Raw genomic sequence first — 25,804 nt, 5'->3', positions numbered from 1 at the left:
AATATAGCAGGCCACAGATCATCAAACAAGTTCTTGGAAGGGCTGGGGGAAATCTTTTAGTACAAAGATAGAGGAGGCAAACAGGGTGGCCGCCCTTCAGCCACCCTCACGAAACAAGGAGAGATTAGTTTAAAAGCACGGAGTCTGTGGTTAGGGCAGGCACAGGAAAACAGGATAGAGTGTGGGCATTCAATCTGATCGTTTTAACTGTACATATATTCAGCAAGCACCTACTCTATGCAAAGCACCATGCAATTGCAAGAAAAGCACCAGAGTTCAAGGTTACGTGTGTGTGTGTGTGTGTGTGTGTGTGTGTGTGTTAAGTACAACAAGCATGACAGAAAACAATCCCATTGATGAAAAGAGAGAGAAGGGTGACAGGCCTCCTCAATCCATTTTGGACTTCACACTCAACAGAGAAACATTTCAAACACATAAACATGTAAATAAAAATGTAAAGGAAATCATTACAAGGCTAAGAGGAGGAACAGTCCTAGGAGCTAAGAAAAGGTTAAAGGTTAGTTCTTAAACTGGACCATCTTGTTTAAAAATCAGAGCGTTGTGAGTTTTGATTAACGTTTTGCTAAAAACAGAACTGTGAGAGAAAAGAGATTAATAAGAACATCTCGACACCATGGATATTTTAAACACAGCATGCATGCACTCTGTTCATCGCTGAAGTTCCCAGAAGGGCACCACCCATCCTGACACAGTCAGTGTGCATGGAGGCAGAGCCCCTGGAGCAGCCTTGAGAGGCCTGAGCTCTCAAAGCACACTCCAGTAAGACAGACACTCCATCCCCTGACCATCTATGTGCACATTGGGATGAACCTATCACTTCGTGCACGCCAGCCAAGTGCTCTACCACCCACCACCTTCTAACAATGCAATTTCAGTACAGAAGAGACAATTAGGGAACTACCCGCCTTGATACCTGGAAAAACCCAGACAGCAAATCCTTCCTAACAATGCAGTTGATGATACCCAAATCCTCCCATAAGAGATGAGCTCTCCTTAAGTGAGATTTCAAGGCAGGCCTCTACCCACTTCTTCTGGGATTTAACTCCTCCAGAAGAGCAAATGACTTCCTGGTCTTCTCCCAAGCTGAGCTGGCAAGGCTGGTGTTTTACACCAAGCTGCGTGAGTTCAAGTCTGCAAGTACCATCTCCAGCCAAGACATGCCCCTGCTGCTTTGTAGACCGGGGGCTGGAGAAGGCAGAGAGGCCCTCTCTCTGGTCCTCTTATCCCAGTACTGCCTGGAGCTATTCTCTCTCCACTACTTCTCAATATGGCACTAGTCACTGCACCAGGAAATAGGAAACGACGCACTTCTACTTACTGAGGGGAAGGACGACGATGGGGATGTTCTTGGGACGCTTGCTTTCCTTGTCGATGAACTCGCCAGTGACAGTCTTCTCTCGCTCTGTCACCCGGCAGTTGTATTTGCCGCTGTCTTCCTGGCGGAGGTGGTATATCTTAAGTACGAAGACACCGTCACCCTCTTTGGCCACTTTAAGCTGTCCCTTGGCTTCACGGTGGGCAAATTCACTGTTGAGGACCGGCACAGCGTTAGGCCCCATGGTGGCGATGAGTGAGCTGTTGAAGGCCCAGGAGACGGCAAAGTACCGGTCAGGAATGTTCTGAGCCTCTAGGATACACCTGAACTCCACTGCCTCGCCCACTGTGTGTAGCCGCTTATCTGTCTCCAGGCGCACGGTGAACTCTTTGTCTGCGAACACAAACAGATTGGATGCATTCTGGGCAAATGAGGGCTGCAACCCAAACTGCTTCAGGAAATCCCTATTCCCCAACCTTCTTCATGACACTAACCACAGAGACGACTCAGTGTTCATCTTGAGAGAAAAACCCAACTCCAGCCATGCAAACTCTTAGAGTCCCAACCAAACCCAGGTGCTCTTGGGAGCTTACCATTTGCATCTAGACCAACAGGACTCTGTCAAGGAGCACACTGCTCCAGATTAAACCTCCGGCGCCCACAGACAAGCCTAAGTCTCACTCAGTGGCAGCTGGCAAAGGTCCAGGCCTGAGTTCCGCTAGAGCAACATGATTACAAGGACGTTTGTTTGCTCAGCAGATCCTGTAAGACTCACCTCACAGAGGTCTGTGAGACAAAATCAGGCGCTGACCCCAGTTCTAATCAAAACTCGGTGGATTTACTGAGATTCTTCTCTACCACTATAAGAACACTGAGAATTAGATGTGGGTAAGACAAACTAGCTGCGACCCACAAAATGTCTTTGCACCAGCCTACAACCCGCTGGTCATGACTTTACTCGGACAGAGCAGGACAGAATCTACTTCCACTAACAGTCAAGCGCCTCTGGAAATGGCCAAGGATCAAGGCAGGAACTCTCCCAAGAGCTGGTATCTATCTAAGCCCAGCAGTATCACCCCTGCAAACAATGCCACGAACTCCAAGAAACAGTAGTAGTTGGTGGTCGACTCAAGAGACTTCACCCTGTAGCAGGAGCACTCACGGTGGAAGTGAGGGGATAGGAAGAGGCCTTAGGACTTGGGGAAGGGTACCATCTCCCCTTGCTGTGGGAGCCCGTGGCTCCTAACTCCTTCCAGTTCCAGCTATGCTTCTTGAAGAGACTAGAGAGGAAAATCCCATCATGGTGGAGTGTGAGTGTCTAAGGACTCATCAAACTCAATGCCATAATGGCTTTCCCTATGCGGCATTTCCGGGCCATCACTACCATCTGCGAGATCCGTGCCTCAGTTGTCCCGAGCCCATCCCTCATGCTCTTCAAGCACATGAGCGTCCTATTTCCCCGTGGAAATGAACCGTGTGAGCCAAGGAAGCGTTGCTCTTCTCCAGTCCACTCAGCATGTTTTCTCTTCGTCTCCTCCTTCCACACAGGTCAGTCTCCTGAGTCAGACACCATTTCTTGCCCGTGACTAGCTCCTCCCTGTATTACCCAAAGCCCTCTCAAGAATACCTGTGACATGTCAGCTGTGGCCTCCGCCCCATCTCATATGAAATAGTCCTGAGAGACAATGGCAGAAAGCAAAAGGATTTTATTCTGCTACTGTCTGCTAGGGCAATGTACCCAGATGAGACCGTGCCCATGTTATCCATTGTCATTAGCCCTCTGATCAATAAAACACAGTGATTCATAATCCATCATCAACCGTAAAAGGCACTCCTTCCAGGAGACTGCCAGTGTGGCATACAGGGAATCCCAGGGTCTCAGACCTTCTCATCTGTCCTAGGCTAAGTGGGCTACCGCCAGGGCTTTCCTCTTTTGGCAGCCCCGGATGCTGCTTATCCCATGAGGATGCCTCAAGTTCCATGGAGCCTTCACATTTCCTGGAGATGCAAACCCCCCTTTCTGCAGAGCAATCTGCTCTTGCTTATACCCAATCAATTGACTATGGAATTGGACGTAAGCTATATCCCCTTTTCCTGGCCCACTGACATCTGGCTTCCTGATCCCTTGTCCACTGACCTAGTGAGCAACACCAATGGCTGACCCGACCCTCATCCTCCCGAGCAAGCTCTAGCCTCTGGAGCTGCTCTCCTCCCTTGGTTCCAGGACAGCATCCTTTCTGCCTCTCCCCTGCCTTGCCTGACCATTCTGCTCCTTTGACAACGGGGCTTGTTCTCGGACCACCTCCTACTGCCATGGGTCTCTTGAACTTGGTCCTAATCTTGCCCTAAGGGCTCTCCCAAGTCCTCCTCACTTGTGTTCAGTCTTTAGATGTCCATGTCCAACGACACGATGGGTGTGTCATGCTATGAGTGTCTCTGAGAGTCCGCTTACAATGGACCCCTCGACTAAGTTACAGAGACAACCAGTGCTGCCACCAACAGGTGAACAGACCTCCCAGCGGGGCTCTACATGTCCCCATGACCCTGCATCACCGCACAGGGAGATGTCACTCATCTTGGCAGCCCTGGAGCCTCGCACTACACCTTCAGTGCTGGAAAGACTAATGTCTATTAAAATAAACATGAAGAAAAAGGCCGGAAGATGGAGTTGCAACTCCTGAGCCTGAATATGTACACACCGTGAAGATATCAACGTTTATTTTTTTCCATTAAAATTTTCCTTTGCTGGCTTAGTCTGGATACATTTGCAGGGCAAGTTCAAAATGTCCTAATTCTAAATTGGTAAGATTAAAATAAAAGAAGATTAGCTGATGCAACCTAATTTAAAAGCATTAAGACTCGAAATTAGGCCCAGACTTTTTTGACACTGATCTTAAGACCAAGCAGGAAGGCAAATGATAAACAGGAACTGAAGCCTCTATATTAGAAGATCCAGAAGGCACTAAGAGCCCTGGTCCTAAGTGTAGATCGAGCGTGCCCCTCTCACCAAGAACCCCACCTCCATTTGCTTTCACGCCCACTGGGTGTTCAGATCCTCACGCCTGCTCCCTCTGGAGCTGCACTAGACAGAATGCAGACCAGTGAAGAAGGACCTGGGGAGTCCATCAGAGACACAGCTTCCCCAGCCCCACCCCAGGAGTCTCTGAGGAGGGACTTCCGGGATGAGTCAGAAAGTTCAGTATCAGGTGACTCGGAAGCATTGCTCTCAAATGTCCCAGCACCTTTGCAAGGAGGACAAGAGACAGTGCTGACAAGAGCACTGCCACCTGTAACACAGAAATATCCTGTCGTCAGCAGGACCAACAGCCCTCAGCAGGGAGAGGAGACAAGGCCCTCCGGTGATAGGTGATAACCATCCTCCAACCAAAGCCAGGCCCACGTAAGAACCCGCCCCAGCTCAGCCAACGCCGGCCACAACGGCATCAATTCTCAATGGAGTTCTGCAGGTGCAAGAACCTAGAGGAGAACCCGGAGTCTCAGGAAATATCAAGAGAAGCTGTGGAGAGTTGCAGCTTGCTAGGCCGCCACCACTACCTCAGCCCAAAGCACATCATGCTTCCCCTTCAGGGACCCTGCCAGGCCTTCCCTTGACAAAGCGTCCACAGCAGGGGCTAATACTACACACGGGCCTCATGGCACACATCTGGTTCTTACTGGGACCACACCACAGAGCACTGTATTCGCTACGCTTAACCGCGAGGTGAGGAAGCCATCCTCCCTTGCCCCACAGACATAACAATATGTGTTAAAGCATTTTAGAAGTTGTTAAAAAATGGCAGGAATATTAATATAAAAATAATGGTACGCTAACATCTCCTTTGCTTGCTGGTTCACACATCCAACAAAAGGCTCATCATCTCAAATGTCCTCTGCAATCGAAACATCATCAAAATGGGTGGCATCCACGGCTATCAGGAATGGGAACCCAGAGTCATAAGACACAAAGATTTCCTATGGTATCTCTCATTTTTAAATTTTTTTAAAAAAAGATTTGCTCATTTTATGTGCCTGCATGTATAAGTGCACATCACATGTGTGCTTGGAGATCAAAAGAGGGCAAAGGATCCCTTGGGACTGAAGTTAGGAAGAGTTGTGAGCTACGAGCTAGGAATTGAACCTGGGTCCCCTGCAAGAGCAATACATGCTCTTGGCCATGCTCCAGCCTTTTCTCCAGCCACACTTTTCTGCAAAATCTCTCATTTTCAAAAAACAAATTTCTTCTTTAAAATAAAGGATGGTAGCATACAGTAAAGAAAACACGATGAAGAGCAGGGGCCGTACGGGCAGCTATCTGTGACACACTGCAAGTTGGGTCTATGTGAGCCTGTTTTCTCCAGCCGACGTCACAACCATCTCTAACCTCACCCAAAACCCTACTGTGTTGTCATGGTCACCAAACAAGGTGTCCCCACACCCTCCTAGTGTCTGACTCCCCACCAGGTAAAGGACAAGAAGCTGAGAGAGACTGACCGGTGGGCTGGACGTTGACCACAGCACCCTCGGAGCGCTTCCTAGTCATGGCGTACCAAGAGCCATCTGGATCTTGGATCCACTCAGCAGCCTCGCAGTAGAACTCGCCCTGGTCGGAGGGCTGCAGGTGGAAGATGGTGAGGCGGAAGGTGGTTCTCCCCAGCTTGTCCAGCCGCACCTCCCCCAGGCTCTGCCGCTGGGCGTATTCACTGCTGGAGTGCAGGATGAAGTCTCGGCTCAGGGAAATGACCTCCACCGGCTTCTCACCACCCTTCCGCCGAAGCCAGGATACTGAGAGGTGGCTGTGCTGGTCACTCTCAGTGGACACTTCACAACTGAGCTCCAGTGGGTCCTGTTCCACTTTGTGCAGAGTCTGGGGGACAGCTGTGGTCTGCAGGGAATCTGGGATCACTGTAACATAGAAAGTTCCAACAGAGGACGGTTACAAGGCTACAGAATCTGAGACTCACCTTCTCTACACAGAAACCACTATTACTGCCTCAACAAAAGCAGCCCTAACAATTGATTCGAGGCCACAGACAACCCCGAAAGGCATATAAACCTAAATACACTTTTCTTTTATGGTAGCCAAGATAATATTTTTGGCACGGACACCTGCTTGGTATTTTAATAACACTCAGAGCAAAGATGGACTTTATTTTAAAAATGTACACAACAAAAAAATTCCCTGAGAAAACTGTGTAAGAATAATCGCTGAGGTCTAATAAGATTTGATGTTGGTTTTGGTATTGCTTTGAGATACCTTCACCTCACTTCTGACTGGGAATGGCTCCCGGACCTTCTGGCTTTCCATTCCTAAACCCTTTCCCTCTTCCCTTCTGGACCCTCCTCTCCATCCCATCTCCCAGTTCACCTCATCCGCACACTGTCCTGAGATGTGGGACTGGGGAGTGGACTAGAGAAAACCACCATCATTCCCTATTTTCCCCTTGTCCTGGGGAAAGAGCCTAGGACTTTGATAGGCAAGTACTCTACCACTGGGCTCCAACCCCCACAGTCTATCTCTTTAATTTGAAGACCGAGTCTCACAATGTTGTCCAAGGTGGCCTCGAACTTGTGATCTTCCAGCCTCAGCCTTCCAAGTGGGTGGGATGACAAATAGGCACCATTAAGCCTGGCTACACCCCTGTGCCTTCATGGGGTTCATCAAAGTGACCATGGCTGTACACAGAGGACTCGGGCAAATGAAGACACTGCTGTGTCTAGTCACTGGGGTTTTTTCCCCCCGACCTTTATCTTTCTGAAGACTATACGTCACCGTACTCCGCTGCCTCTGCTGCCTGATAAAGGCGCTCCAGCCATGCCAGGGGCATGTTTTCCTCCCTGTTCCTGTCCCAATGTTGATGTTTAAAGTCCTCTTACTTTAGAGGTTCATTACAGAAATGAAGAAGAAGCAAAGGCAGTGTCCTTATTACAAAAGCCCCACCAACAGGTCCTGCCGAGCTCAGGACTTGGGTACAAATCAGAACACTCCTGCTACTATCTGCCCTTTCTCACTGGCAGTGCTAACCAGAGGGGCCTACGCTAAATGCTCCCTACTCTTCCAGCTTACAACCTCCCCAGCACAGAGAGCATTGAGAGAGACAGGCAGTCTGTAGCTTCTTAGCACGCAGCCAGGGAGGTCTCAGTACCCAGAGCCCTACTCTCTCCCCGGACCTCAAAACCTGTCCTTTTTCCTCATCATTTCTGAAAGATGGAGTCCAGGGAATTGCACCCCAAAATAGGGACACTTTCTGTTGATCACTTCACACTAAAGACAGGCCCTTTGGACAGTAGTGGATGCTTCAAGCAGCGCTATTCCAGTGCGTGTCTGCCCAAAGAGCCGGCCTGCTGAAGAAGCTCTCACCTTCTGCTTCTTCGCTGGATTTTCTATTAATTGAACTCAGATCAACAGGGAAGGAGACTAAAGAACACAACTGTTCATGGGCAGCTTCAGTCACAAGCTCCCGTCTGTCTCTGAGATTCACTCAGTTCCCAGAAGAACCATTACTGTCTGAGAATCACTAAAATCACTTACTATATCTCAAATGGTCTCATTCCCTTCTCGCTCTCTGTCCCCTCTGAGCATCTGGAACTCACTGGTTATCTGGGCAGGGACTCTCCTGAGATTGCTCTCACACACATTCCCGCCCTCCTGCAGCCATCCTCCTGTTAGCATCTATCTACTGCCACTGTCCCTGCCTCTGGAGGGTGGGACTTTTGCTCTTGCTCTTTTAGGGGCTTTGCTCTCTTCCCGCTGACCTTACCCCTTTACCTTCTGAGCCATCCCTCCAAACTGTCACCCACAAATGTCGTTGCCACAGGGTGGTGCCTTGCCTCGACCTCCTGGATGCTGGGATGATAGGCATGGGCACCACTCCCGGATCTTGCCTTTACGTACTCATATTGCCTTTGACCAGGAAAGGCCTGGTTAATCACTGAGGTTCTTAACATTTGCACAAGAACTCCCAAGTGTCAGCCTCAAATAGTGTTCACAAGTGTACATGGAAATTGTGTTTGCTTATGCACCCCTATGTATCCTAAGATATTTGGGGAGTCTGTCTTTCAGTCATACAGTATGCAGCAAAGGTACACGGCAACAGAAGGGGCTCAGGCCTGACACCGGCCACACGAAAGCAATGTCTCCTTACCCACTAGGTTCATCTTGGCACTGTAACTCCCAAAGTAGCGCTCATCCGTGTTGGGGGTGTGACATTCATACTCCCCAGCATCCCGGGCTTGCAGCTCTGTGATGTGCAGCAAGGCCGAGTTCCCCTGGATTCTCTCCACATAGATCTTCCCGCCTCGGACTCGCTGGGTGTAGATGGCATAAGGGAAGGACGAGTCCACTGTGCTAACGATCTGGACTTCACGTTCCGGAGCAGAGGGTAGGTAAATGGACCACTGGAAGTTCTGCTCAGAGGGACCCTGGTAGCCACTCACATTGCACCAAATGGTGATATGGGAGCCCTCTGTGCGGTACAAAGGTCCTTCCTGGACGGTGACCTGTCGCTGTGCAGACACCACACCTAAGGGGAGACAGACACAACAACGTGCTTACTTTTCTGACCAAATGCAAAACAGACAGCACTCCCCTGAGGATCTGTTATTTGTGCGACATGATGGCAATATAAATAGGTTACTGGCCCTTTCCAAGGCACTCTGTGATTTATAAATATTAATTAAAACACTGTAGTAAAGCTCTGGATCTAATTTGCATATATGAGCATTTGATCGCACAAGGACGTGGCTCTGTTACTTATTCAACGCTGACCCTTGTGAATTTCATTTGGTCTCTCTGTCATTTATACGGCAGTTTTATATCTATTTATTAATACTGTTTATAAAGTTTTTAATAAAATGAACAGGAAAAGTTGAATCCTTGGCACAAGTCCAGCCAAAAACAAATAAAAGCAACCGCCTTGTAATCTGGTTGAAATTAAATGTTTCTCCCATGATTAGCGGGGCTGGCCCAAGAAAGCCACTGAGTCTTTTTTATTTGGGGGAGGGGTGGGGCAGTGCTGCATTCTTTCTTCCATCTCATCCCAAGGAGCAGCTCCTTTTCCCTGCACAAACAGAGGCCAGCAGATCCGGCAATGGGAGTGAGCGCGCGCACGCATGTTGTGTGTATGTGTGTGTGTGTGTGTGTGTGTGTGTATGTGTGTGTGAAGCAGAACAGATTCCCACCAGCTGGCACAGAGAGGCGGCACATAGCAGTACTGAACCAAGGTTAGCTGCCCTTGGGCTCTTGGCTCTGCCCGGCCCATCAAATCCCTGCCTCTTGGTTCAGGCACAGCTCTCCAGGGTCACTTCTGTCTCTGCCTACCCTATGTCCTTCACATTGCATCCTCTTGCAGGGGCAAAAGTTAAATCTGGAGACTCAAGATTCTCATCCCATGGCATCTGCTCTGCTTTCACAGGGTCTGAGTGTGCTCCTTATGGGCTCATATGTTGGTGAGGAGAAGCCAGGGGTGGAACCTGTAAGAGACGGGGGCCTAGGACAAGGTCAAGAGGACATGGGAACACTAGAAGGGATCAATGTCGACAGCTGGGATGAGTTAGCTTCCACAAGGGTGGTGTGTGTGTGTGTGTGTGTGTGTGTGTGTGTGTCTGTGTCTGTGTGTCTGTGTTTAAAATCCTCCCAGTCTGACCTCCTGCCCCACTATACGATGGCTCCTCACTCTTGCACATTACACTTCCCAGCCAGGACACCATCCACCATGATGTGACACACTCAAGAGGGCCCTCACCAGAAACAGAACACACAGGGCCAACCAACCATGGGCTAAAGAAACCAATTTTTAACACAAAACACTCCAGCTGGACGATGGTGGCACAGGCCTTTAATCCCAACACTTGGGAGGCAGAGGCAGGCGGATCTTTGTGAGTTCGAGGCCAGCCTGGTCTACAAGAGCTAGTTTCAGGACAGGCTCCAAAGCTACAGAGAAACCCTGTCTCAAAAAATCAAAAGAAAAAATAAATAAATAAACCAGAACACTCCATCTTAGGATTTTGGTACAGCAATAGAAAATGGATTGCTAACTGGGTGGTGGTGGCCCATGCCATCAATCCCAGCACTTGAGAGGCAGAGGTTGATCTCTGTGAGTTTAGTTAAGAGACCAGCCTGAGACCAGAGACAGAGCAAGTTCTAGGACAGCTAGGGCCACACATAGAGAAACCCTGTCTTGAAAAATTAAAAAAGAAGAGGAGGAAGGAAAACAAGGAGGAGGAGGAGAAGGAGGAGGAGGAGGAGGAGGAGGAGGAGGAGGAGGAGGAGGAAGAGGAGGAGGAGGAGGAGGAAATGGATTGCTGTATCTACCCATTCCACTCGAACAAGAAGAGCCACCTTAGAAGTCAGCACAGCTCAGACCAGATACAGCCGAGTCACCTTGGTACCCATTTTCATCTCCAGACCCTGGTCTCATCTTACAAAAGGACTTCAGAGAGGACAATGTTGCAATGCTGGCTCTGTCACTTCTCAGCTGGGACGTTGGGTAAGGTACTTAAGGCCTACAAGCCTCGGTTTCCTCATGTACAAGACGAAAAAGATTGGATGTCTACAAAGCACTCAGTAAAAAGATGCTAAGTCTCAAACTAGCATGGACCTGGATCTGGAGACTGACCTTGGTCAATAACTGCTTAGGGACATTTCTGTAGCCTCCGGTGAATGACCACATCCCGGCTGCTCACACCTCCTCAACACTGCAGTCCACTCCCACGAAACCTTTCCTTTTACCCAGTAGAAACTCAGCTTAAGCAGACGCGGCTGCTACAGAGGTGGGACAATCCTAGTGGGTCCAGCTCAGTCTAGCTCACAGGGCCTTTGGGCCTCAAAGCAAGCTAGTCTAATCTGCAGGACAACAGACTCCCAAAGGCCAGCTATGCTAACAATAACAATAACAAGAAAATAATTAGCTTTTGGGGGTTGGAGAGGTGGCTCAGTGGTTGAAGCACTGGCTGTTCTTCCAGAGGTCCCGAGTTCAATTCCCAGCAACCACATGGTGGCTCACAGTCATCTATAATGAGATCTGGCGCCCTCTTCTGACCTGCAGACATTCAGGAAGACATAATATATACATAATAAATAAATAAAAGATTTTCTTGCAAGCAGAAAATATTTTAAAAAGAAAATAATAAACTTTTTTTGTTGTTTTACAAAGGGCAGGGAAGGGTTGAGGAGAGAGCTTAGTTGGTTAATCTGCTTGTCACACAAGAATAAGGAGCACAATTGAGCCCCAGTACCCACTGGCTAGGCACAGAAACCCACATCTGTAATCCTAGCACTGGGCAGACAGTGAAAGGAAGCTGTCCTGGGGCTTGCTGGCCAGCAGAGTCAGCCAACTTCTGGGCAGTGTGGGCAGAGAAAGGGGACCTCCGGGTTCGAAGGTGACTTCCCTCTTCCATACACATGTACATGTATGTCTATGCATGCACACACACACACCCCAACCCGAAACCCCTCCCACCCCTCCAACGCCCCTGCACACACACATACATGGGGAGAGGACACCTAAGCAGGACAAAAGCGACATGAGAACCTGCTTTGTTCTGCTTGATGACAGCCATTACTATATTTAAAGTCACAGAGGAGGCAACTGACAGTAATTTCCAAAGTTAGTATTCGGCACCTAACATGAGTTAGGCGCTTTTATGAAACTGAAATACACTCATACATGGTGACAATTCAAGCAAACACGAGTTCTCCTGGATGCACAATACTATGAAAACAAGTTGGCTGCATCCTAACATTAGGTCTCCTTGACATTAGGACTTTGTACTTCAGTGATCCCACACTGAGCAGCTCATGCATGCCTCGCCCCTTGCGAAGGAGGCTGGGGGCAGGTCTGAGAACTCTAGCACCTTCCTTCCTGGACTGCTTCTCCTCTTTGGACCCACATGGAACAACCGCGGTGGGGGAAGCCTCACAAAACAACAGTGACCTGATGTCCCCTATGATGCCATCACTCTGGGCTGCAGCCTGGGGGAGTTGGTTCTCTCCTTGTACCATATGCTTTCCAGGGACTGAACTTGGGTCACAACGCTTGATGGCAAGTGTCCTTACCATCTCACCAGCCCCATGAAGTGCACATAGGAATCAAGTTTTAAATGCCCTCAAGTAATCCTAAATATGTGTCTCCGACGTAAGAACTGTCTGCCTTGGGGCTGGGGAGATGGCTTTATTGGCCACACAAGCACAAGGACATGAGTTCAGATCCCCATCGCCCATGTACGAGCTGACACAGAGGCGCAGGCCTGTGATCCCAGTGCCAGGAAGGCGCAGACAGGTGCACAGTCTAAGAGACTCGAGAGCTCCAGGCTCAGTAAGAGATCCCATCTCAAAGGAAACAAAGCTGAGAGCAATCAAGACATCCGAAGTTGAATGCTGGCCTCAAGTGCACACTCACATGTGCGTGCACACACACGTACACAAAGAACTGACAGCCTTAAGATGTCTCTTTTCTGAATAGAGCCAGTCAGGTGCCTCCATAAATGGATGCATCGTAACTGTAGATTACACAAAGTGCCATTCTCCTCCTGTCTTTTCTTGTCCAAAGAAAACAGCTGAGCTTCATTTCATCTGGTGCAATAGATGATAATGAGTTTAACTAGAGTGCATTCAGCTCGCAGACCTTGCACAAGCACAGATCCTATACCCCGACACCCAAGGGTAAACAGTGTCAAGTGCTTGAATGAGCAGGGCAACAGGGTCAGAACAAGTCGTGCAGATCGGAAGCAGATTACCATCTGTCCTGACAAACACGGTAGCCGCAGCCACCCATGCCTGTTTATTAACCATCTCTGCCACCCTGCAGTCAGCCATGTCTGTATTAACCATCTCTGCCACCCTGCAGTCAGCCATGTCTGTATTAACCATCTCTGCCACCCTGCAGCCAGCCATGTCTATTAACCGTCTCTGCTATCCTGCAGCCAGCCATGTCTATTAACCATCTCTGCTCTCCTGCAGCCAGCCATTTCTGTATTAACCATCTCTGCCACCCCACAGCCACCTTACAAACAGCTCTCCAGCCCTGGAAATGGACTGTTCTTACAAAGTGAGATTTTGTTTGCTTGCTTATGTTAGTTTTTCAGACAGGATCTTGTTCACTAGTTAACAAAGCTAGTTTGGAACTTTTGACAATCCTCCAGCCTCAGCCTCTCAAATGTTGGGCTTACAGGCATGTATTACCATACCCTGCAGGGAATACACCTTAACACAGAAATAAAGTGAACTTTCTTCTCATAGACGAATCCCACTTCCTCACTCCAAACTCGCAATGCCCTGGAAAGTCTCTGCGACACTAAACACTACTCTCTGCTGCCTTCCAACAGAGCAGTACCTAACTCCGTCCACAGCATCCGCCTGGCCATCTCCTTTCTGAGACTGCAACAGCAGGTTCCTCCCTATGAGGACCATTTCTTTAAAAAATAATAATCACAACTTAAGGCATTCTATACACTTCAGATCGCTATGTAATAGGCAAATTCCACTTCTGCAATGAGAAAAGAAACATCAAGTGTCATATATAACAACATAAAAAGGACCAGAAAATAAATACTGGACCATAGGACAAGTGATTTTATTTTCCTTTATATTTATTTTTAAGATTTATTTACTTATTATGTACAGTGTTCAGCCTCCATGTATGCCTGCAGGCCAGAAGAGGGCACCAAATCTCATTACAGATGGTTGTGAGCCACCATGTGGTTGCTGGGAATTGAACTCAGGACCTCTGGAAGAGCAGTCAGTGCTCTTAACCTCTGAGCCATCTCTCCAGCCCCCTATTTCCTTTTTTATATTGCACTCCTCTACAAGGAGTATGAACCAAAGCTTTGCCCCCCCCCCAAAAAAGTGATTTTCAACTGCAGTATAAAATTTCTTCTTTAGTTACTAGTATAGTATAATAAACATTTGTATGCAACATCTATATTGCAGTATATATATTTATGTGAGATATATATGCATATATATGTAATTTACATGCACACACTTCATACCCTTGGTCTAAGCCCTAACTCCCTTGCAATATTAATGAGAGGAGGCTTCTGATACCCAATGAGCCTCCTCAACCACATCATGCGCTAATGAGATGACTCAAGGTAGACCCTTAGAGTTTCCAAAGTTGGCCATGAGTAGCAGGTTGGAAATTTCAGCTCCATGTGAGACCTACAGGAACAGGATGTGGCTAGAGACTAAGCTCAATCACCAATAACCACTGATTTAAAGAGGCATGCCCATGTAACCAAACCCTACACAGAAACCCTCAGTGACAGCCAGGCATAGTGGTGCACACCTTTAATCCCAACACTCTCAGGGGACAGAGGCAAAAACAGGCAAATATCCGTGGGTTCAAGGCCAGCCTGGCCTACATAGCTAGTTCCAGGCCAATCAGAGCTACACAGTGAGACTCTGACTTAGAAAGAGAGAGAGACAGAGACAGATACAGAGACAGAGACAGAGAGAAGGAAGGGGAGAAGGAAGGGGAGAAGAAGAAGAAGAAAAAAAACATCTCAGTGATAGGTTAAGATGCCTTCTAGGCTCGTGGACACAGTGCGCCAGGAGGATGGTGTCCAAGACAGGCACAGAGGCCCTGCATTAGGGGCTCCATCCTTTGCCTGAGAAGGTGAGTAGGGTTGACACGTGGGACACAGGAAATGACTTCTGAGGGTGGATCTGTCTCCTCTCAAATCACATATTCTGTGTGAGGACATCAAAGCAGCCAGATGGGGGCCCACTTGAGGCTTGGTGCCACCAGCCAACACTAACCTGCTAGCGGCTGACAGAGCCACCAAGAGCGGGTCTTCCAGCCATAGTCAATGCTTCACACGCCATCCAGCTGGCCAGGAGAAGACGGTTGCTTCCTAGGAGATCACAAGCCTAGAATACTACTGAATACCTGAGTCAAGAGACACCCCATGCCCTTTAAATGTAAATGTTTGTTGCTGTTATTAGGGCTAATTTATCCTGAGCCACTACAGAACAAAGACTCCTTCCAAGCCTAAGATTAAACATAAAACCGCATCACCTGTATTATTTATATATTCTAGGGAGACTCTCAAAAGAATTATTCAAGGTCTGAAAGAGCCATGGTCTGTGGGTAGGGGAGTCACCTGTCTCCAGTTACAGAAACACACACTGTCAACTAACTAACTTTCAAGACATTGCTTGTCTGGAACTGGAGAGACGGTTCAGCCATTAAAAGCTAGGCTCACAACCAAAATGTCGAGACATTGTTTGTTCAAGGGTGCATCCATATTCACTATGCTCAACTTAGTGAGCCCGGCTCTGGGTGACAAGACCCAGCAGTTCAGGACCAGGGAGCGGCCAACATACTTCACATCCATTTCTTAAAACATGCCTTGGGATTCAGGCACATACATCTCTCACTACAGGAGCCAATATTTTATGTTCAAGATATATGACTGAGCAGGTGGGCAAACATCCAGACTCTGGGAATGAATACAGCTCTTGAGGACAGCTCCGCCCAAAGCGCTTTGAGGGCCTTAGCTGAAGCCCCACGCCTCAGTGCTCACTGAACACTCAGGATTCTGCACATGACTCAGACACACTGATTTACCAGAATACCCAGAATATGGAAATAGGGCTTGACAGTTCAGTCAGCAAAGCTTGACACATAAGCATGGGGACTCAATTGTAATAATGGCCAGAACACACATTTAAAAAAAAAAAAAAAAAAAAGCTGGGTGTGGCAAAGCCCACTTGTAATCCCAGCTTTGGGAGGGGGAGATGGGCAGGCCTCTGAGCCTTGCTGGCCAGTCAGTCAAGCCTACTTGAGCTACAGGCCAGTGAGAGATTCTATATCAAAAACCAAGGTTGATGGGGTTGGAGAGCTAGCTCAGCAGTTTTAATAACATTGGCTCTTCTCCGAGGGTTTGGGTTCAATTCCCAGCACCCACATGATAGTTGACAACCATCTGTTAACTCTAGTTCCAGGGGATTCAACAACCTCTTCTGACCTCTGCGGACACCACACATGCACAAAGTGCACAGACATACATGCAGGCACAACGCCCATGCACATAAAATGAAATTTAAGATAAAAAAACTAAAAGGTTGGTGGTGCTTGTGGAGCAACACCTAAGGTCAACTTCTGACTTCCAGGTGTGCACATGTGTGTATACGCACACACACACACACATGAATGCATACATACGTACACACATACATACATGCATGCATGCATGGAGTTAAGCATAGGAATGATGTAATGCACCGTGTACCAGTCTCCTGGGGAACCCTGAAGAGCAAATAATACTTGAAAGCCAACAAATGAGCATTTTAAAATTTCATCTCACTTCTACCAATATGAGATATTGATCTAAAAATGGGTTTCATAAAAGCTCTAAGTATAGGAGTATTAAAAGGAACATCAATGTTTAACTTTGGGTTAAAGATGCAAAGTAGCATATGTGCACAGGGAAATACGCTGGTAACCCTGTCCCTAGAAAGTAACAAAGCATTTTCAATAACGTATGGAGTTGCTGGATAGTGAGGGCAGGGTTGCCTCTCACTTGTTACAAGAACAGCAACATCTCCTCTTTCCCATTTTTTCACTTTTTTCCACTTTTTAAATTAGCAAGTATATGGCATCTGAAGATGAAGATGAACGAGGCTAGTGAAGGGCCCTGCCCTCAGTTTTGCGCACGTCACCTCACCTGGACTCATCCTGGACTGAATGAGGTCGATTTCATTATAGCTACACTTCCCAGAGGAGGAAATGGTCTTCAAGGTTAAGTAACTTTCTCTATGACACAGAACATGACTAATGGCTTTCCCCTCTCTGGCGCCGAGGCTGGTGAGTATCAGAGATAAGTGAGAAGGTGCCTATCTGCCTCCTAGCTTAGTTGGCACTGAAAGAAAATGATGGGGAACCTAGAAAGCCCCAAATGCCTAGAATAATCTAAAGCAGGTCAGCTGAGCGCGTCAAGGCAGTCTCCAGACAGAAAAGACCAAAGTGCATTTCAACCAACACATCAGTCAGCATTGGGAGTCCCCACTGTGAGCTTCAGTCAGGGGAGGACCGGAAGTGGAATAAGCTAAAGCGATTCTTGGTCAGACCCCCTTCCAGGTCAGGGGACAGGCAGACACAAAGCTTGTCTCTGCACAGATGACCTGATCTAATCCTCCTGGCAAGTTAGGAGTTACACCAGCTTAGTGACCTTGCAGCCCAGAGGCCGAGGCCTGAGGCAAAGACAGGGGAGAGAGCACAGTGGGGCTGAATGTACCTGCACTAAATAAAGTATATTAAAGATGGAGGTTATGGCTAGGTCAGTGCCATGCCCGTCCACAGACAGGCTTGACATGTGGGGTGCAAAGATAGCCAAGCCTCACTGTGTAAAGAAAGCCACAGGTCCACGGAACTGGATCAGAGTCCTCACTTTCATCAAAATGGTCCCCTCGGAAGAGAACAGAGGTGGGGGAGGTGAGGCCAAAAGGGGTAACATGATTGGGGTGACAAACATGACAAACACCATCAAAGTATGCCATAAATCTCTCAGTCGTAGGAACCTCCCCCGCTAAGGCCTCAGTCAAGCCCACTGTGCCTGGCCCAAATTTTCCAATCCACAGATTCTGTGAGCACAACACAGCAACCGTTTTAAGCTGCTTAGCATTGGGATGATTCGTTACACGGCAAAGAGAACCAGTGCCCGAGCTACTCTTCCACAGCTGTGTTCTCAGAACCTGCCGGATAGCAGTGTGAGGGAAGGGTAAGCCCAACAGTTTCATCTAAGCAGATGCTCCTGATAGAAAGACAAGGACTACTCTAACCCAACAGGAAGGATGGCAGCAGTGGGGTGCCGGGTGAGACCCTCTCGGTCTGTCCGATCCACAGGAGCCTCTCGGTCGGATCCACAGGGGCCTCACAGGCATAGAGGCATCTGAACTGTTTCAGAGGATGCGGAGCAGGGCGTGCCACATGGAAGCCTTGCTGCGTCCCTGGCTGAGCATGAAGGTGGCCTGGGTCTGTCTTGTGACTACAGGACCCTTCAATTTCAGTTAGCAGAAGGCACAGAGAGACATTAATAAAGGCAATCTTCTTCCAGGACTGGAGAGCGGAGGAGGGTACAGAGGTAAACAGGGAGACAGATCAGATTCATATTTCTGAATCCTCACTCTAGGAGCGGCTGGAAGACAGAGCAGAGGGCAGGGCTGGAAGCGGGGATACCAAATTAACAGTCAAGGGAACCAGCAGGAGAGCTGACCTGCTGAGAGATTCAAGGGCACAGCTTCATCCATTCATCTTTTCAGTATTTGGGGGAAAAGAATGTGAATCTCCTCCAGTGGTACCTAAAATAGAAATGGCCTAAAGAAGATTAATAAAGGCTAAATTATTAATGCCACTTCTAAGAAGGTGTAACTACCAATGATTCATTTTGCCTCTGATGACTTTATGTCCCTGACACCTGCACGGCTCGGTGGCCAGCACACGACCAGTCCCACACACAGACACTCAGCTAGGGTCTTAGGCAGGGTCTCCGCTTCCATGTAGTCCTTCATGAGCAAACGCTGAAGCCACGTGCCTGCCAAACCTCAGCCTGGACACACTGGAGACACTGTGTTCTTTACTTAGGCCAGAAGACTGGCTTCGGGTTTTTTGCTTTTTTGTTTTGTTTTTATTTTTTAATCAGACCATCACAGAGTCTTTTGATCGTTGTACTGATCTTGTTCCCCTTCATCGTCTCAGACTGTCTCAAAATGTACTTCAGGGACGACTTTCTCAGACCTCTGATACAGGGCTGTGTGTACACAGCCACTGAAAACATGCAGTATTACTCAGAATTCTTATCTAACTATCATACTTTAGGGGCTAGAGAGTCGGCTCAGCAGTTAAGAGCACTGGCTGTTCTTGCAGAGGATCCTAGTTCAATTCCCAGCACCCACGTGGTAGCTCACAACTGGCCATGACTCCAGTTCCGACGGATTGAGCATCCTCTTCTGCCTCCGAAGACACCAGGCATGCGTGCGATGCACATACACACGTGCAGGAAAAGAAATCTTTAAAAGATTAAATATACTTTATAATGATGTGCACTCCTTTATAAAGCTACAGTCTTCTAGCACATGGTCATTTCATATCGATGGGCATTTGGATTATAGACAGACAGATACAGAGAGACAGCTATACATTTTTTCTTATTACAGACAACCCTTTTTCACATGTTTGTCCTTTCCTCATCTGAACTGATACAATTCCCCATCTTTAGTCTCAGTGATCACTTAGTGGAAGCTCCAGTAAGGACCATCCCCAAAGCCACACCTGCCTTTCCACTGCTCAGGCTCCCTTCCAGAGGACCTTGCTCATTCCTCCAGCGACAGGCTGAGCACCACACAGTCCAAAGACCACATCTCCTGTGCTCTCAATTCTACTCCTCCTGAAGAGGTAAGGGAAGCAGCCCAGAGTTCTGCTTCCCTCTCTACACCCATGCTAAAGATAACAGGAAAGAAGCTTCCAGAAGGATGGGCAGCAGTGGACAATCTGCAGCCTGTCGCCAACCCAGTGCCCACAGCTGCAGGGTAGACACTTCCCTCCACCCCACTTGGAGTCAACGCAGTACTCAATCACAGTGTTTCTGTCTGAATACTTTCTGTTTCCTAGATGGGGGAAATTAAAAGATGGCATCAGATTACTTGCCTGTAAATGCGAGCCTTATAATTACCCTGCCCACTCTTCCTCTGGTCTCAGAAATGACGGAAATGGGCTGGGTTTGAGCTGCTTGCTGCAAAGAGCGGCCTCATGGCGCTGTTCTCTGGGAGTCATGGACCACAAACTTCGTGTGACTTCCTGTAAAGGACTGCCACAGAGGACTGTCACAGGGCATCCACAACCCCTGCTGTCACTATTTCGGGCTTCGGATACCAGTCTCCCCAGATTCTCTGACGCTGGCAAGGTGGCTGCTGTGTTTCTGCCTCTTTACCAGCCCCGCCAGCCTACCCAAACAAAGAGGTCCAGAAGAATCTACGCTTCCTCGGCTTCCAAAACTTAGTCCCTCCTGTATGTCCTCCCAAAAGATGCGGGGTGTCATCAGCATGCCCTCCATGCATGACGCCCAACATGGCCACTAGAATAAGCTGCTGAAAACAGGCGTGTCAAAATATCACTCACTCGGGCAGCAGAGCGAGACAGCAGGCTGGGAAGAGCTTCACCAGCGGCTTTGGGAACAAGGCCTGGCTATGAAGAGGTGGCCACTGATCCAGGAAAACTTAGGGGGAACTCAGTCTGCCACATCCATCAGCACACTGTCTTCATCCTGCCCCCCAGTACCCAGGCAGTGGAGTTAGAACTAACGGGGTATACAGCCCTCAAGGAATGCACAGGCTCTCAGTAGGGATGGTCAAAGGAACAGAGCATTCCCTAGTCCAGGAAGTTAGACTCTCAAAAAGTGCCCTGTGCAAATCTCCAGGGCTCTTCACACTCCAGTGCCTTCCTGACAAGGTCCCTCTGGACGCCTGGCAGAGCTGCAGTGGGCCTCTCAGTAGGCAGGTGGAACTACCAGGGATAAGCCCGCACTGATAACCACCGAGTATCTTAGGTGAGGGGAGAGGCACAGCAGACATGAAAAGATGCATAGCGGGATTTCAGAACAGCCCCAAGGATCACAAGAGGAAAGCTCTGTAGCTTGGATCCCCGCTCATCCAAGCATCTGTCCCCTTGTTCCTGTGCTGTTGGAGGCCCAGCTTAGAAAAAGCACTGGAGGAACCAGGCTTGCTGACACGCGGACCTCCAGAGGAAGAAAATGACTGATGCCTGGCTAGGGGGAGGCTGGAGTGGGTGTTGTCTAATCTGGTGACTAACCTTCCTGAGTCCCCCAAAATCCTGAGCATTGTTTAGGCCCCCGATCCTGAGCTTTGTCTCTCAGTGAGTAGAACCCACACCCTTAAGAAACGGGTCCCAAGCACTTTGCATCCTCCATAAATAGAATCCATCCTTCTGTTTATTACAAATCCTTCCTCCTTAGGGCTTGCCCTCAGCTCTATTTATCAGCCAACGGAAACTATTCTTATTTTAAGATTGGAGGTGCTTTGTTACTTTGCTAGGAAGATTCTATGGAGCGATGCCTAACGCTTTGTTCTGATAACTGTCACATGGAAACATCTTTCCAAAAAGTTTTACTGTGCTTAAATGTGTAAGAAAAATAAACCGCAAGGTCAGACTCTGGAAGGTTTAACCTCGGTCCTCCTAAAGTATGTTGACCCAAGTTTCATCCTTCACCTCACAAGGACTGTTTCCTGCCCAGCAGTGATGCTTGCAGAGCCTCCCTGACACTCTGTCCTCTAGGGCATGTCCTTCCGCCAGCCAGTGTGCGCTCCAAGGGCGCCGCTTACAGATGCTCTCTGTTGCGACTATTGCATCTATGTATTCTCTAGGCCAAGCTCAGGCACCCAGGCAGTTTACAGCATGAGCACTAGCTGTTATCAGTGCGCGTATGAATGTGTGCATGACTGTGTGGGCAGGTGTAGTCCAGCGCGTGTGTGGAAGGCATGGGACAACTCTGGGGAGTCTCTTCTCTCCTCCACCGTGGCTTCCAGGTCTCTAAGCCGTGCAGCAGGAATATTAGCCTACTGAGCCACCAATGGCTCAGTTTGGGGGTTCCCTCCCCCAAGCCTTTTCTTTTAAAACAATCCATTATGGCATGTATTTACTCGGCCCAGGTCAAGCAGTGTGTGGTCAGGTGGGCCTGGAGTCTTGTCAGCCAGATTTATGCATAGGGCAGGGATTGAAGCACGGGTGGTTAGGCCCCTGAAACATATTTAGCATTATCCAGAGAGCAATCTCTGCACTCAACTAAAAAATTAAATAGTCTCAAGCACTGATACAGATCCGGGGGCGGGGGGTGTCCCATGTACCTGTTGCTTATGGTGACTGTTGTAATCTGCTAGTCTGATCTGTTACCTGTGTACCCTGTCCCTTTAAGAGACAAGCCCTGCCCACTCCCAATCTCTCCTCCTCCTTCTCCTTCCCCCTTCCCGCTGAGATCTCTCCCACCTGGACTCCAGCTCTCTCCCCCTCTCTCCCTTACCCTCTTCTGAAGAGGCAGCTTCTGCCTCTCTCCCTTCCCTTTCTTCCTTTCTTCTCTTCTGTGCGCCTACTTCTCTCTCCCCTTCTCCCCCGCTTCCATAATCCCTTACTCTTATACCGTTCCCAATACCCACTAAATAAACTATACCCAAGCTCTCTCTGTGTGGGGTAACCTGTCTTCCACCCTGGGTCACCCCCCCCACACACACACACACACACACCCGCCTTCCCTCGTGGGACCGGACTCCCTCCCGACCCTCGTCATGAATGGTAACAGTGACATTCATCATTCTGCCCTTTCCCGCATCCCTGGTGTTCACTGTTGGTGTCCAGGGCTTCCTCTGTGGGAAGCCCTAGCGTTGCACAATCCAAGGAAGATGCACTGAGCATGACTACACACAGGTGTGAGCTGTGGACCCACCCATCTGGTTTGTTCTTCTGAGGGACACGAAGCAGTCAGCATCATAGACACACAAAGGAACCCAGGGGCAGAGATGAATTCTGCAGCAACTCAGACAGGAGAGCCGGTGGATACATGGGGCCAGGAAGGTGTCAGGCTGAACCATGGAAGGAGCTCACAAGAGAAAGCAGAGGCCTGCCAAGAAACAACAGCTCAGACAGGCTGGGGGGCGCACACCTGGAAGCCCAGTGCTTGGAAGACCTAGGCAAAGAAATCAAGAGTTTGAGGCCAGCCTGGGCTGCACAGTGAGACTTTGTCTCAACTCCTTGAAACAAAAAAAAAGCAAACCAAAGAATGTATCAAGTAAATCACAGCATCTGTCACTAGAGGTCTGGCCACTAAAAATCACAGCAAGGATACTAGGAGTTTAGTTAGCTCTGCAGTAAAGTGTTTGCCCAGTATGCCCTGGGTTCAGTCCCCAGCAATCCCTCACCTCTGCCCCCCCCCAAAAAAAACTCATAGAGAAAATAAAAACATCTGAAAACGTTTAAGGATGTTACCAAGTAGAAGGGAAAGGAAAGAAATTATCAAAAGGATTGAAAGTATGTTTCCAGATAAAACCGCTCCCCCACCTCCGAGGGCATGGGGGAAGGATTGAGCTTTTAGCCCTCACAGAGAAAGGCCTGGTGAGTAACAAAGGGTGGGCTGCTTCCCCGCGCTGTTTCCTAATTCACAGCAATGAATCATGGCCAATTTCTCAAATCACTTGCTTTGCAGAACCCACAGAAGGAGTCACGAGACCGTATTTTGATACGGACTACCCTGAGGTTGTGTAAATGTGACAGGATTGTGATCAAAGGCTTGAGGTGGGACAGGAGAGCAGAGCTGGGAAGAAAAGAATGGCTGGAGCCCCTGGTCAGGTAAGCTGGGCAGGTGTGTGGGTGTCAGCTGCCCTCTGCCCAGATCCTAGCTGCTCAGGGGCCTGTATGAACAGATACGACCTCATTTGCTTATATATTTTTAAGCTTAGTCACTTTCCTGAAAACACCTTATTTTTGAGTTATTAAACTTTCAATTCCACGCTGATCCTTTCTGAGCCTTCTAACACAACCCTGCTGCTGGCGTCTCCCAATCCAAGCAGCATTAACAGACACCAGGAGCCCTGGAAGGATTCAGATCAGCCTTCCAGGACATACAGAGGGCACCGGAATGGCAGATGGCCCAAGGAGTACTGAGAAAGCAGAAGCCAGAGCACGAAGAGACAGGCCAAGGATGCCACTCAGTGCAGAGCTATTTCTAAAGCCCTGGTGGGGGCCCTGCAGCAACTGCGAATGCAGGATTTGGGGTGTGAACATCTGCAACAGGGGCCGACCCAGCAGGGGGACTCCAAAGCCTCCACCCACCGTGATGCAGCCTCAGCTCTGATTTCTTCCATAAGGGGCTCCCTAAGGTGCACCCTACTACTTCAGGTTGATTAAGCCTTCTCTGGAAGACAACAAAAGATAGGAGAGGAATTATCTTGAAACAAACCTTCCTCCCATGGGTTTGTTTGTTTTTGTGGGGAATGGAGGAGGAGAACTGAGACAGGGTGTTACTAGCCCTGGCTGGCCTGGAACTAACTCCATATGTAAACCAGGTTGCCCTACTCACAGAAATCAGCCTGCTTCAGCCTCCTGAGCGCTGAAGTTAAAAGAGTGGCCCGTGAAGCTGGATCCTGGAAACCGGACTGGGGAACACAGGGATGAAGAAAGGACAAATACAGACACAGACAAGCTGGGGTAGGATGGGCCTCGAGCTCTGATGGAGACACCAGCTGCAGCTCAGAAACTCCGAGTTTATGCGGAATTAAGGAGATGGATTTGGATTTACTTTATACAGGGAGTGAGGAAGCAGGTTTAGCTCATCTCAGTAGGGGTCTCTGTAAAGGAGCAGTCTTGGGTTGTAAACATCTTGCAGGAGGAAGCTGCAATGGCATTTCTGGCACATATGTGTACAGGGAACAGAGGAAGGCTTTGCCATACCCAGGGGTCTGAGGCTAAAGGGGACTGTGTCCTTGACACAGTCACCTTCACAACAACAAACACATTCACTCAACACTCCACCCACTCCCGAGGCGTGCCCGCTTCTTCCAGCTTTTCTCCAAGGTTTTCAACAGGAGGGGAAATGGGGCTGAGTGCCTGTCATTCCAGACCCCATCCAAACCTGTGCTACACTAGCAATTCCGCCAGGGCCTCCACAGGCTGATGCATTAGCATCTACAGAAAAGTAGACTGTTCCCATTTTACAGGGACAGAAAAGAGGCTTTGAGACTCCAGGCTCAGTTCACTCCTTCCACAAACACATATGGTACTTCTTCTTTGCTGAACAAGATGCTAAGAAGCCAAACTACAAGGCCATATCCCCAGCCTAGGAAGGAGAAGAGGTGTGTAACAGTGCTTTGAAGGATACAGGGAAAACTAAGTAAGGAGTCCTTCCAGAACAAGGGGTGGGGGAGGGATGGAGTCAAGGAGGGTTTCACAAAAGTGGGGGGTTGGGGTCCAGGCTTAAATTCAGAAAATTGGTATTTCCACACAGGGACACAGGATCTCACCAGAAGGCAGCCTAAAGTCTAAAGAGCCACAGTGGGTAACTGGAGGCCCAGTAGACAGTGTCTTGTATTGTTGGGTGGCAAGTACACACGGGCATAGCGGAAAACCATGAGGCAGGAGCAGAGTAGCCGGACCCAGGTGGAGCCAGAAGGCTGGCTGACAATTTGATGTTCCTTCCGCCTCCGTATAGTGGAGGGCTGATGAGGAGGAAAGGTAGGGGGTGTGCACTTCAAACTGTGTCTTAGCAGAGGGTTTTAGAAGGAATGATCAAGTCTAGAGCTGCTGAGACCTCAGCCAGAGCAGTCATGGCTGGAATGGGAGAAGGAGGTAGGCAGTCCGGCAGGAGAGACAAGGTGGAAATGTGGACAAGAGACAGGCGTACATAGGGTGAACTGAGAGCCGCCCGGAACTCCTTCCGGGTACAGAGGGTGTACTGAGAGTCGTCCAGGCC

At 48.9% G+C, this 25,804-nt stretch overlaps 1 protein-coding gene across 2 annotated transcripts in view; it reads right to left on the bottom strand.

Annotated features, from left to right (window-relative positions):
* Positions 1-25,804, bottom strand: part of Igsf3 (immunoglobulin superfamily member 3) — a 90,556-nt gene that overhangs the window by 29,150 nt on the left and 35,602 nt on the right. For both annotated transcript variants that reach the window (XM_057793702.1, XM_057793703.1), the window contains exons 3-5: positions 8,479-8,856; positions 5,828-6,238; positions 1,340-1,729 (exon numbers count right to left, since the gene is read on the bottom strand). In XM_057793702.1, the coding sequence (XP_057649685.1) occupies positions 1,340-1,729; positions 5,828-6,238; positions 8,479-8,856 (1,179 nt within the window). The remainder of the gene's footprint in view (positions 1-1,339; positions 1,730-5,827; positions 6,239-8,478; positions 8,857-25,804) is intronic.

The sequence above is a fragment of the Chionomys nivalis genome, chromosome 18, assembly GCF_950005125.1.
Source record: "Chionomys nivalis chromosome 18, mChiNiv1.1, whole genome shotgun sequence".
Classification (NCBI taxonomy): Eukaryota; Metazoa; Chordata; class Mammalia; order Rodentia; family Cricetidae; genus Chionomys; species Chionomys nivalis.
The sequence above is the reverse complement of the archived record's forward strand: the minus strand, read 5'-3'. Positions and strand labels throughout refer to the sequence as shown.